The sequence below is a fragment of the Mobula birostris genome, chromosome 5 (genome assembly GCF_030028105.1).
Source record: "Mobula birostris isolate sMobBir1 chromosome 5, sMobBir1.hap1, whole genome shotgun sequence".
Lineage (NCBI taxonomy): Eukaryota > Metazoa > Chordata > Chondrichthyes > Myliobatiformes > Myliobatidae > Mobula > Mobula birostris.
Window position 1 is genome coordinate 117,188,137 of NC_092374.1, and position 13,313 is coordinate 117,201,449.

The window sequence follows — 13,313 nt, forward strand, 5'->3', positions numbered from 1 at the left end:
AGATTATAAGGAGAGATTGGATGGGCTGGGGTGATATACCCTGGAGTGAAGAAGGTTGAGGGTTGACCTTATAGAGATTTATAAAACTATGAAGGCCACAGATAGGGGTAGATGGTCAGAGCCATTTTATAGTATATTCTAAAATTAGAGGGCATAGATTTAAGGTTAGAGGGGAAAGATTTTTGCAAGAGATCCAAAGGACAAGTTTTTCAAATGGAGGATTGTGGGTAAATGGAATGAGTTGCCAGAGAAGGTTTCAGAGAGAGAAAGAATTAAAATTTTTGAAAAGCATTTGGAGAGGTACTTACATAGGAAAGAAACAGAGACAAAAAGGGCCAAATATAGACAAATCAGATTAGTTTAGAGCGTGATCATAGTCCGAATGGCTGAGATGGGCGAAAGGGGTTGCTCCATTTTCTATAATCCTATGAACCTCTGAACCTATAGTACAGGTCAGCATGTCAAACATGCAGCACACCAACTCCCAGGCACATTTCGCTCCTGAAATTCTGTAATTTATGTGCTTGGACACCGATAGGTTTAATAACCTATGAATAATGTCCTTGATCTTGCAGAATCTTGCAATGTGAAGATTCTATTCATTATGCTGCTATTTTTCAAAAGAGGAAGCTATATATTCCTCTGATTCCCCTTTAGTAAACAATGCCTCTGTGTGTTGAATAATCCCAAGAGGTATCTTGGAAATAGCTTGAGGTGTTGAAGCATAGAAGTGGGGTAAATTTGACCACCATGACTGGTGGTGTCGTCACGGAAAAGGTTGTCTGTAGGGCACGATTTGAACACGAGTTCCCGATCTGGGGTTATGGACCCCTCAGTTAATAGTATGGGTCTATGGCATAAAAAAGGTTGGGAATTCCTACATTAGACATTCCTAACTAGCTGCCTTCACATCAACTGACAACCCTGAATGTTGAAGGAGACAATTTTCTTGAAATAGCCTCTTTTCATCCTTTAGTTTTCAAGTAGTGCACTTATCATTGCATCCACTATTATTAACATTTAAATTATGACTGCAAAAATGAGAAACAAGTAAAAACTTCTGCCAATAAACAAAATGCCAAACCCCCAATGAACAGCTGCACTCTTACTATTCAGATGAATTGAGAAATACAGTGCCTGTTAAAAGTATTCATCCCCATTGGAAATTTTCATGTTTTATTGTTTTACAACATGGAATCACAGTGGATTTATTTTGGCTTTTTAACACTGATCAACAGAAAAATTCTTCCATATCAAAGTGAAAATAGATCTCTACAAAGTGATCCAAATTAATTAAAAATATAATACATAAAATAATTGATTTCATAAGTATTCGTGCCCTTCAAGTCAATAAATAGTAGATACACCTGTGATCGTAATTACAGCTAAGACTATGTGAATAGGTCTCTCAGCTTAGCAACTTTTCCCCATTGTTCTTTACAAAACTGTTCAAGCCCTGTCGGATTGCATGGGAATCGTGAGTGAACTGTCCTTTTCAAGTCCAGCCATAAACTCTCAATTGGATTAAGGTGTGGACTCTGACTTGGTCATTCCAGGAAGTTAACTTTGTTGTTTTTAAACAATTCCTGTGTAGCTTTGTCTTCATACTTGGGGTGACTGTCTTGTTGGAAGACAAATTTTCTTCCAAGTCACAGTTCTCTGGCAGACTGCATCAGGGTTTCCTCCAGGATTTCCTTATACTTTGCTGCATTCATTTTACCCTCTACCTCCACATGCCTTCTGGGGCCTGCTGAAATATCCCCACAGCATGATGCAGCCCCACCATGCTTCATGGTAGCGATGGAATGTTTCTGATGATGTGTGGTATTTGGCTTATGCCAAACATAGTGTTTATTCTGATGGCTAAAAAGCTCAATTTTGGTTTCATCAGACCATAGAACCTAATTCCAGTTGACTTCAGAGTCTCTGGCATGCCTTCTGGCAAACTCCAGCTGAAGACTACATGTGAGATTTTTCTCAACAGTGGCTTTCTCTTTGCAACTCTCCCATGAAGCTGCAACTGGTAAAGTACCCAGGCAACAGTTGTTGTATGTGCAGACTCTCCCATCTCAGCCACTGAAGCTTGTAACTCCTCTAGTTGTCATAAGTCTCTTGGTGGCCTCCCTTCTTAGTCCCCTTTTTGCAATGTCATTCAGTTTCTGAGGACGGCCTGATCTAGGCAGATTCACAGCTGTACTATATTCTTTCTATTTTTTGATGATTGACTTAACTGTACTCCAGGGGATATTTAGTGACTTCGAAATTTTCTTGTATCCATCTCCTGAATTGTGCTTTTCAATAACTTTTTTGCAGAGTTGCTTGGAGTGTTCTTTAGTCTTCATAGCGCAGTTTTTACCAGGATACTGACTCACCAGCAGTTGGACCTTACAGATACAGGTGTATTTTTACTACAATCAATTGAAACACCTTGATTGCACACGGTGATCTCCATTTAACTAATTATGTGACTTCTAAAAGCAGTTGGCTGCACCAGTGATGATTTGGTGTGTCATATTAAAGGGGGTGAATACTTAAGCAATCTATTCTTTTGTGGTTTATATTTCCAATTAATTTAGATCACTTAGTAGAGATCTGTTTCCACTTTGACATGCCTTTTTTTTGTAGATCAGTGTCAAAAAAAGCCAAAGTAAATTCACTGTGATTCAATTTTGTAAAACAATAAAACATGAAAATTTCCAAGGTGTGTGAATACTTTCTATAGGCACAATGTCCCTGTATTCTTTCCTAAATCATGAACATTGATTGTCATTGTGAAAAGTACACTTACAGAATATGTCATAATGGCCAGTAGTGAAATCAATACTTAGCAAAAAATTCCTGCATGATAAGACCATAAGATATAGAAGCGGAAGTAAGACATTCGACCCATCGAGTCTGCCCCAATATTCAATCATGGGCTGATCCAATTCTTCCAGTCATCCCCACTCCCCTGCTTTCAACCCATACCCTTTGATGCCCTGGTTAATTAAGAACCTATCTATCTCTGCCTTAAATACACCCAATAATTTGACCTCCACAGCCGCTCGTTGCAACAAATTCCGCACATTTACCACCCTCTGACTAAAGTAATTTCTCTGCATCTCAGTTCTAAAAGGATGTCCTTCAATTCTGAAGTCATGCCTTCTTGTCCTAGAATTCCCTACCATGGGAAATAACTTAGTCATATCTAATCTGTTCAGGCCTTTTAACATTCAGAATGTTTCTATGAGATTCCCCCTAATTCTCCTGAACTGCAGTGAATACAGCCCAAGAGGTGCCAGACGTTCCTCATACGGTAACCCTTTCATTCCTGGAATCATTCTTGTGAAGCTTCTCTGAACCCGTTCTAATGTCAATATATCCTTACTGAAATAAGGAGCCCAAAACTGCACAGAATACTCCAAGTGAGGTCTCACGAGTGCCTTATAGAACCTCAGCATCACACCCCTGCTCTTATATTCTATACCTCTAGAAATGAATGCCAACATTGCATTCACCTTCTTCACAACTGACTCAACCTGGATGTTAATCCTTAGGGCACCTTGCACAAGGACTCCCAAGTCCCTTTGCATCTCGGCATTTTGAATTCTCTCCCCATCTAAATCATAGTCTGCCTGTTTATTTCTTCCACCAAAGTGTATGACTATACACTTTCCAACATTGTATTTCATTTGCCACTTCTTTGCCTATTCCCCTAAACTATCTAGGTCTCTCCGCAGGCTCTCTGTTTCCTCAACATTACCCACTCCTCCACCTATCTTAGCATCATCGGCAAATTTAGCCAAAAATCCAATAATACCAACCAGAATAGGATCACTTTATTCCCACTCTCTGTTTTCTGCCCGCCAGCCAGCCAATGCTCCACCCACACTAGTAACTTCCCTGTAACTTAGCAAGCTTATCTTGCTAAGCAGCCTCATGCGGCATCTTGTCAAAGGCCTTCTGAAAATCCAAGTACACCACGTCTACTGCATCTCCTTTGTCTACCCTGCTTGTAATTTCCTCAAAGAATTGCAGGAAGTTTGTCAGGCAGGATTTTCCTTTCAGGAAACCATACTGGCTTTGGCCTATCTTGTCATGTGCCTCTAGGTACCCTGTAATCTCATCCCTAACAATCCAATAACTTCTTAACCACTGATGTCAGGCTGACAGGTCTATAGTTTCCTTTCTGCTGCCTCCCACCCTTCTTAAATAGCGGAGTAACATTTGCAATTTTTCAGTCATCCGGTACAATGCCAGAACCTATCGATTCTTAAAAGGTCATCGTCAATGCCTCCGCAATCATCTCTCCAGCTACTTCCTTCAGAACCCAAGGGTGTATTCCATCAGGTCCAGGAGATTTATCCACCCTCAGACCATTAAGCTTCCTGAGCACCTTTTCAGTTGTAATTTTCACTGCACAAACTTCACTTCCCTGACGCTCTTGAATGTCTGGTATACTGTAGACTGTATACTGTATACTGCAGATGTCTTCCACTGTGAAGACTGATGCAAAATACACATTCAGTTCCTCTGCCATCTCTGCATCTCTCACTACAATATTTCCAGCGTCATTTTGTATTGATCCTATATCTACCCTCGACTCCGTTTTACCCTTTATGTACTTAAAGAAGCTTTTAGATTGTTCTTTGATATTAATCTACAGCTTCCTCTCATAATTTGTTTCCTTCCGAATAACCTTCTTAGTTTCTTTCTGTAAGTTTTTAAAACTTCCCCAATCTTCTATCTTCCCACTAGCTCTGGTTTCCTTGTATGCCCTCTCTTTTGCTTTTACTTTGGCTCTTACTTCACTTGTCAGCCACAGTAATGTCCTTTTTCCCTTTGAAAATTTCCTCTCATTTGGAATATATCTGTTTTACACTTCCCGCATTTTTCGCAGAAACTTCAGCCATTACTGCTCTGCTGTCTTTCCTGAAAATGTCCCTTTCCAATCAACTTCGGCCAGTTCCCCTCTCATACCAATGTAATTTCCTTCGTTCCACTGAAATACCGACACATTGGATTGGATTTTAATTTTGCATTGGATTGGATTTTAATTTTCCCCTCTCAAATTTCAAAGTGAACTTGCTGCACCTCTTCCTAGAGATGCTGCCTGGCCTGCTGCGTTCACCAGCAACTTTGATGTGTGTTGCTTGAATTTCCAGCATCTGCAGAATTCCTCGTGTTTTCGATCATATTATGATCAGTGTTCCCTAAGGGTTCCTTAACCTTAAACTCTCTTATCACCTCCGGATTATTGCACAACACTCAATCCAGCACAGCCGATCCCCTTGTGGGCTCAACAACAAGCTGTTCTAAAAAGCCATTCCTTAGACATTCTACAAATTCTCTCTCTTAAGGTCTAGTACTGACCTGGTTTCCCCAATCCACTTTCATGTTAAAACCCCCAACAATTATCATGACATTGCCTTTCTGACACACCTTTTCTAGCTCCTGCTGAAACTTGTAATCCACATCCTGGCTGCTGTTTGGAGGCCTGTATGCAACTGCCATTAGGGTCCTTCTACCCTTGCCATTTTTTAACTCAACCCACAGAGACCCTACACCTTCCAATCCTATGTCATCTCTTTCCAATGATTTAATATTATTTCTTATACACAGAGCTACACCACCCCCTCTGCTTACTAACCGATCTTTCCGAAATACTGTATATCCTTAGATGATCAGCTCCTAATGGCAGCCATCCTTTAGCCAAGTTTCAGAGATGGGCACAACATCATATTTGCCAATCTGTAGCTGAATTTCAAGATTGTCTATTTTATTCCTTATGCTGCGTGCATTCAAATACAACACTTTCAGTCCAGTATTTGTTGCTTTCTGTTTTAACTACACCACGCCTCTATTGCCCTGTAACTCATGTCACTGGCTTTGTTTAAGCTTCATCTCCTGACTGTTCTTTCTATAACCTCTTTTGATTCCCCATCCTTACACTACACATATTTGCTACTAACCTCACTGATGAGGAAATCATCAAATGCTATTTTACAGCCCGTAAATTAGAAAGTCTGCCCATCAAGGTGACTGAGGGTGTCTTGAATGTCCTCAAATTATTTGGAGGTTAAAAAGTTGTGACTAAATTGCATCATCACCCATGAGGCCTGACATGATAATTCTGTCAGAAATGTAAAGCAGGTGGTCATGGTAGAAATTACAGTTCTTTGGGAAGACTGGATTGAGGAAGCATTGGAATATAAGAAAGGAGACACCAGGAGCTGTTAGAGCAATGCTAGAGACAAGGGTGGAGGGCATGCTGTGAGCCTATAGAGGTTGGTTGTAGAGATTGTAGAGGTTGCAAAGAAAAGAGCCATCATTGAGGCTACTGAGTGAGCCTCTAGATGGCTATGGATGAAGAGGTGTGATTTGTGGACCAATGCTGCTGGAAGTCAAGCCAGCTCCTGATCAGCCCTGGCCGGGTCACCTAGGTAATGGTTTCTAATGTTGAAAGACTCCAGTCACCTGATGACCCCCAGGTTATGTCACTGAAAGTGTGGCCCAGCGATTCCTAGGATGTATCTCAGTATCATGATTGTTGACATAGAAACATAGAAAACCTACAGCACAATACAGACCCTTTGGCCCACAAAGCTGTGCCGAACATGTCCTTACTTGAAAAATTACCAAAGGTTACCCATAGCCCTCTATTTTTCTAAGCTCCACGTACCTATCCAGGAGTCTCTTAAAAGACCCCATCATATCCGTTTCCACCACTGTCGCCAGCAGCCCAATCCACGCACTCACCACTCTCTGTGTAAAAAATCTTGCCCCTGCATCTCCTCTGTACCTATTTCTAAGCACCTTAAAACTGTGCCCTCTCGTGCTAGCCATTTCAGCCCTGGGAAAAAGTCTCTGACACGATCAATGCCTCTATTCATCTTGTACATCTCTATTAGGTCACCTCTCATCCTCTGTCACTCCAAGGAGAAAAGGATGAGTTCACTCAACCTATTCGCAGAAGGTATGCTTCCCAATCCAGGCAACATCCTTGTAAATCTCCTCTGCACCCTTTCAATGGTTTTCCCATCCTTCCTGTAGTGAGGTGACCAGAACTGAGCACAGTACTCAAGTGGGATCTGACCAGGGTCCTATAGAGCTGCAATATTACCTCACGGCTCTGAAATTCAATCCCACGATTGATGAAGGCCAATGCACCGTATGCCTTCTTAACCACAGAGTCAACCTGCACAGCAGCTCTGAGTGTCCTATGGACTCGGACCTACAGTGATTGTTACTATAAGTGTTTGGAATTATTAGTGTTTTTTTGAAGTTCTCAGAGTCAGTCTGTCAAGGGGCCTTGAACAATGGCCTCATCACAGACAATGACAATTCTGATGCAGGATTTTCAACCCAAAACTTTGATAGCTCCTTTCCTTCCACAGATGTTGCTTAACTCATTGATTTCTTCCAGGAGATTGTTTGTTGCTCCAGTTTCCAGCATCTGCAATTTCCTGTGTCTCTTGGCATTGAATTAGCAAGTTGCTTGTTTACCTGCATACATCACATGTATACGTCTTCAGACTGAGCACACATACACTGGCAGCCTACCACATTGCACCACCAGTATTCTCCTTCTGTGGGGAGGATGGTGGGAGGAGCATATTCTCAGGTCATGTGACATTTGAAAGCAGACTGGCAGTGAAGCAGACTTTAGGCCCCCACGTTCTCCGTGTTTCAGAAACTATCTGTAAAATCCTTGAATAATCAAGATCTTGAATTCCTCATATCTCAATTTAGAACTCAAGAAACCAGTGAGTACATACTTTACAAGCTTTTCTTTTAAGCTATGTGCTCTTGTCAGATTCTTCAATCTGTCCACAGAGACAGATGGTAAAATTTGAATGATGGCCATAGCCAGATTGGTTTAAGAGTCTTCTTAGCTGTGATATTGAGGGAAACAGACTTTGTATGTTTCCATAGCAGTTATTAATGCATTTTGAGTCTGGAAAAGCCTTTGTGTCTGATCTCCTGAGAGCTGTACAATTGACATTCACATTGGTTAAAAAAAAAGCTATATGACCTTTAAGATCTGATTCCCAACATAACTGCAGTGTAGCATATCTTTTGCTATAATAAACTTCCCCTTTTCCACTTGATCTTTCAGCTCTTTGAGGAGATGTGGATGTCACCACAGACTACAGCTACTTTCTACCAGTGTAGCGTGGAGAGCATTCTGATTGCTTGCCTCAGTGCCTGGTATAGAGTCTCCAATATCTACACACCAGTGAGGACAAGAATAAGATGATTTGGCATGTCAATGATTGGCTTAGGAACTGGAGCAGGGGGCAGGGGTTTAGATTTATAGATCATTGGGATCTCTTCTGGGGTAAGTATGATTTATACAAAAGGGACAGTTACACCTGAACCTGAGGGAGTCATATATCCTTACAGGCAAGTTGGCTAGAGTTGTCTGGTTGGGTTTAAACTAATTTTGCAGGGGAATGGGAACCAGAACGATATTGCTGAGGACCAGGTAGTTGGCTTACAAACAAAGGCAATGTGCAAGGAGATGCAGATGATAGGGCAAAATTGCAGTCAACAGGATGAGTTGCAATGTTAAAGGTGAACAAGATCAAAAAGGATGAATACAGGACTGAAGATGTTATATTCGAATGTGTGCAGTATATGGAATAAGGTAGATGAACTTGTAGCTCAGTTACAGATTGGCATTAAATCAAATCATTTGTAAGAGGTGACATAGAGTTGGAAGGTGTTTGAAGCATTGTGGATAGAGCTAAGGAATGAAAGGGTAAAAAAAAGCGCTGATGGGAGCTGTGTACAGTAGTAAGAATGTGGTCTACAAATTACATTCGGAGACAGAAAATTAATGGCAAAAGGGCAATACTACAATAGTCATGTGGGATTTCAATATGCAGGTAGATTGGGAAAATATGGTTGGTGCTAGCTCCCAAGACAGGGAGTGCATAGAATGCATACGAGATGGCTTTTTAAGAGCAGCTCATGGTTGAACCTACTGGGAGATCAGCAATTCTGGATTGGGTGTTGTGTGATGAAATCAATTGATTAGAGTGCTTAAGGTAGAAGAAACCTTAGGGGAAATGATCATAATATGATCAAGTTCACCTTGAAATTTGAGAAGGAGAAGGTAAAGTCAGATGTATCAATATTACAATGGAGTGAAGAGAATTCCAGAGGCATGAGAGAGGAGCTGTCCAGAACTGACTAAGAAAGCACACTGGCAGGGATGATGGCAGAGAAGCAATGGCTGGAATTTTTGGAAGCAATTCAGAAGGCACAGAATTTATATCCCAAAGAGGAAAAAGTATTCTAAAGGCAGGATGACACAACTGTGGCGAGCAAGTGAGGTCAAAGCCAACATAAAAGCCAAAGAGAGGGCATATAATAGAGCAAAAATTAGTGGGAAGTTAGAAGATTGGGAAGCTTTTAAAAACCAACAGAAGACAACTAAAAAGTCATTAAGAACGTAAAGATGGAATACAAAAATATTAAAGAGGATACCAAAATTTTCTTTAGATACATAAAATGTAAAAGAGAGGCAAGAGTGGATATCAGACCACTGGAAAACAAGACTGGAGAGGTAGTAATGGAGGACAACAAAATAGCAAGTGAACTGAATAAATATTTTGCATCAGTCTTCACTGTGGAAGACAGTTACAATTTAGTGGAAGTTCCAGGTGTGGTTACCATTACTAGAACCAAGGTTCTTAGGAAACCTAAAGGCCTGAAGGTAGATAAGTCACCTAGACCAGATAGTGTACACTCCAGAGTTCTGAAATAAGTGGCTGAAGATATTGTCGAGACATTAGCAATGATCTTTCAAGAATCAGTAGATTCTGGAATGGTTCCAGAGGACCAGAAAATTGCAAATGTCACTCACTTTTCAAAAGGGAGATTGGCAGATGAAAGGAAATTATAGGCCAGTTAGTCTGACCTCAGAGGTTTGGAAGATGTTGGGGTCGATTGTTAAAGATGTAGTTCCGGGGTACTTGGAGGTACTTGATAAAAGAGTATGGTTTCCTCAAGGGAGAATTTTGCCTGATGAATCTGTTGGAACTCTTTGAGGAAATAATACTAGGATAGATAGAGGAGAATCGATTGATGTTGTATATTTAGATTTTCAGAAGGCCTTTGACAAGGTGCCACAAATGAGGCTGCTTTACAAGTTATGAATCTATGGTATTACAGGAAAGATTCTAGCATGGATAGAGCAGTGGCTGATTGGCATGAGGCAAAGAGTGGGAATAAAGGGAGCCTTTTCTGGTTGGCTACCAGTGACTAGTGGTGTTCTATAAGGGTACTTGTTGAGACCAATTACTTTTACATGATATGTCAATGATTTGGATGACAGAATTGGTGGCTTTGTTGTAAAGTTTGCAGACGATACAAAGGTAGGTGGAGGAGCAGGTAGTTTTCAGGAAGTAGAGAGCTGACAGAAGAACTTAGGCTTATAGGAAATCTGGCCAAATAAGTGGCAAATGGAACATGTTGTTGGGAATTGTATGGCCATGCAATTTGGTGGAAGAAATGAAAGGGTTGACTATTTTCTAAATGGAGAGAAAATACAAAAAACTGAGGAGAAAAGAGTCTTGGGAGTCCCTGTGCAGGATTCCCTAATTAGCAGGATGAGTCTGTGATGAGGAAGGAAAATACGATGTTATCATTCATTTCAAGAGGACTAGAATATAAATGCATGGATGTAATGTTGAGGCTTTATAAAGCACTGGTGAGGCCCCATTTCAAGCATTGTGAGCGGGTTAGGGGCCCTTATTACGGAAAGGATGTGCGGAAACTGGAGAAGATTCAAAGGAGGTTCACCGAAATTATTCCAGAATTAAATGGTTTGTCATACAAAGAGTGCTTGTATTCACTAGAATTCAGAAGAATGAGGGGTGATCTAATTGAAACCTATCGAGTGGTGAAAGGCCTTGATAGAGTGGATGTGGAGCAGATGTTTCCTATGGTGGGAGAGCCTATGACTAGAGGACACATCCTCAGAATAGAGGGCATACTTTTAGAATGGAGATGAGGAGGAATTTCTTTAGCCAGAGAGTGATGAATTTGTGGAGTTCATTGCCACAGGCAGCTGTGGAGGGCCAGTCCTTAGGTATATTTAAGGCAGAAGTTGATAGATTTTAGATTGGTCAGGGCATGAAGGGATACAGGGGGAAGGCAGGAGATTAGCACTGAGAAGGAAATGGATCAACCACAATGAAATGGTGGAACAGACTTAATGGGCCTAATTCTGCACCTATATCTTATGATCTTATTCTTGGTAGCATTGTTAGGAATAATTAATTCAGGTGTGTTACTTGGTTTTTGATAAATGTTGAGCAACTCTACCCAAATTAGTTGTTACGACTTTTTTTAGTCCTTAAACTTTGGTAGGTGTATAACATTGACAGCTCAAAGCACACCACAAGGTGATGATGAAATGGCAGCACAGACTCGATGGGTCAAATGGCTTAATTCTGTTCCTACATCTTATGGTCTTATGGTTGAAAGCAAACAGAAAAAGCTGCAGATTGTTGAGATCTCAACCAGCTCCATCACAGGCCCTTACCTCACCACCATTGAGGGCATCTTCAAAATGCAGCGCCTCAAGAAGGCGTCATCCATCATTAAGAACTCTCACGATTTGGAATGTGTCCTCTTCTCATTACAACCATCAGGGAAGAAATACAGGAGCATGAAGATGCACATTCATTTTCTTTAGGTGCAACTTCACTTCCCATCTTTCCATTTCTGTATTGTACATGCCAAACTGATGGCATGAATATCAATTTCTCCTTCCAGTTAAAAAAGAAGTCTCTCCCATCTCCTCTTTATCGCTTCCCCTCTCTGGCCTCTTACCTCTTCTCACCTGCCCTCTGGTTCTCCTCCTTCCTTTTCTCTGATGGTCCACTCTCCTCTCCTATCAGATTCCTTCTTCTCCGGCCCTTTACTTTTCCTACCCACCTGGCTTTTGCTATCATCTTCTGGCTTTTGTGATTCTCCTTTCCCTCCCCTCACCTTTTTATTCTGGTGTCTTCCCCTTCCGCCCAAAACATTATTTATTTATTTTCAGAGATGCTGCCTGACCTACTGAGTTCCTGCAGTATTTTTTGCATGTTGCTGACTATTTTGCAATATGTATTTACTTTTCAATATTTTATTGTAACTTATAGCATTCTTTGTATTTTACTGTACTGCTGCTTCAAAACAACAAATTTCACATCATATGTTGTGAATATAATAAACCTGGTAGTGATTCACCTTTTCCTGTTATGATGCAACTGCAGACCCATTAAGTTCATAACAATTTATCTGGCATTTGCTGATTCCACCAGCCGAATGGAACCTGACCATTTTGATTCACAAGCACATTAAAAGTTATGTCACCACGTATAAAATAATGCTGTTTCACTATGGATTGCACTCTATGATTTACACTACCTGTAGGCCATTGCAAGTCCTTATGTATGAGAATTCTTCGCAAAGTCCCATCCATGGCTGACTGCTCTATCTTGGGTTGTTTACCGTAGTCTGTCCAATACATCATTCTATAATCATTACAAATATGAGACAAGATTGTTAAAGTAAATAGGAATACTGTCCCCTTTAGATAAAAACTCTCTTCAACTGGAAATACTTCAAAATTAAAGTACAGAGCAAACATTGTGCTATTGTTAGCTACAGTTTGGAGAATGTTGACAGCTTTTCAAGCAAAAATAGTTAGTTGTTTATTTAGGTGCCAAAATTCCCTTTAGTTGCAATCCCAAACTCTGTCATTAATAATGTTCCAACTGAATACAGCTATTTATGGTGATTTGTTCGATATGCAATTTTAATTCTGACTAAATATCTTGAACTGACAGGGTTGTAATTGTCCTTTCATACATGGATTCCCAATCCTGAACATCCGAATAATTAAATAAAGGCTTCAGAGCTGTCAGAAATTGCAGAGAATTGCTGAGCTCTGAATTGAAACATTTGAAACTTTTGTTATTTAAATTATAAGCCTTGTGCTGAAAGTGTAGTCCTTCCTGACTATACCTAAGTGGAATTTTAGGTGAAGCTCTGGTCTGACATTGCTTGATTGTTCAATGTCAACATGTAGGCCTATAATAAACAACCTTTCAATGGAATAAAAGTAGTTATTGCCACAAAAATATAGCAACTGATTCAGCATTTGAAATAATCAGGTAGATTGATGCTTGCTCACTGGATAAAACAACATGAATGAGGGATGCAAATTAGATGTTGGATTTATTGCAGGAGTAATTGAGTGACAGATGTCTTGCCATAATCACATAGGGCCTTTGTAAAACTACAGATGAAATTTTGTGTATAATTTTGGC

General features: G+C 40.4%; 1 protein-coding gene across 1 annotated transcript in view; it reads right to left on the minus strand.

Moving 5' to 3' along the window:
* The window catches only part of LOC140197951 (low-density lipoprotein receptor-related protein 1-like), a 2,495,129-nt gene that overhangs the window by 58,794 nt on the left and 2,423,022 nt on the right, over positions 1-13,313 (minus strand). The window contains exon 79 of the mRNA XM_072258609.1: positions 12,409-12,515. Coding sequence (XP_072114710.1) covers positions 12,409-12,515 — 107 coding nt within the window. The remainder of the gene's footprint in view (positions 1-12,408; positions 12,516-13,313) is intronic.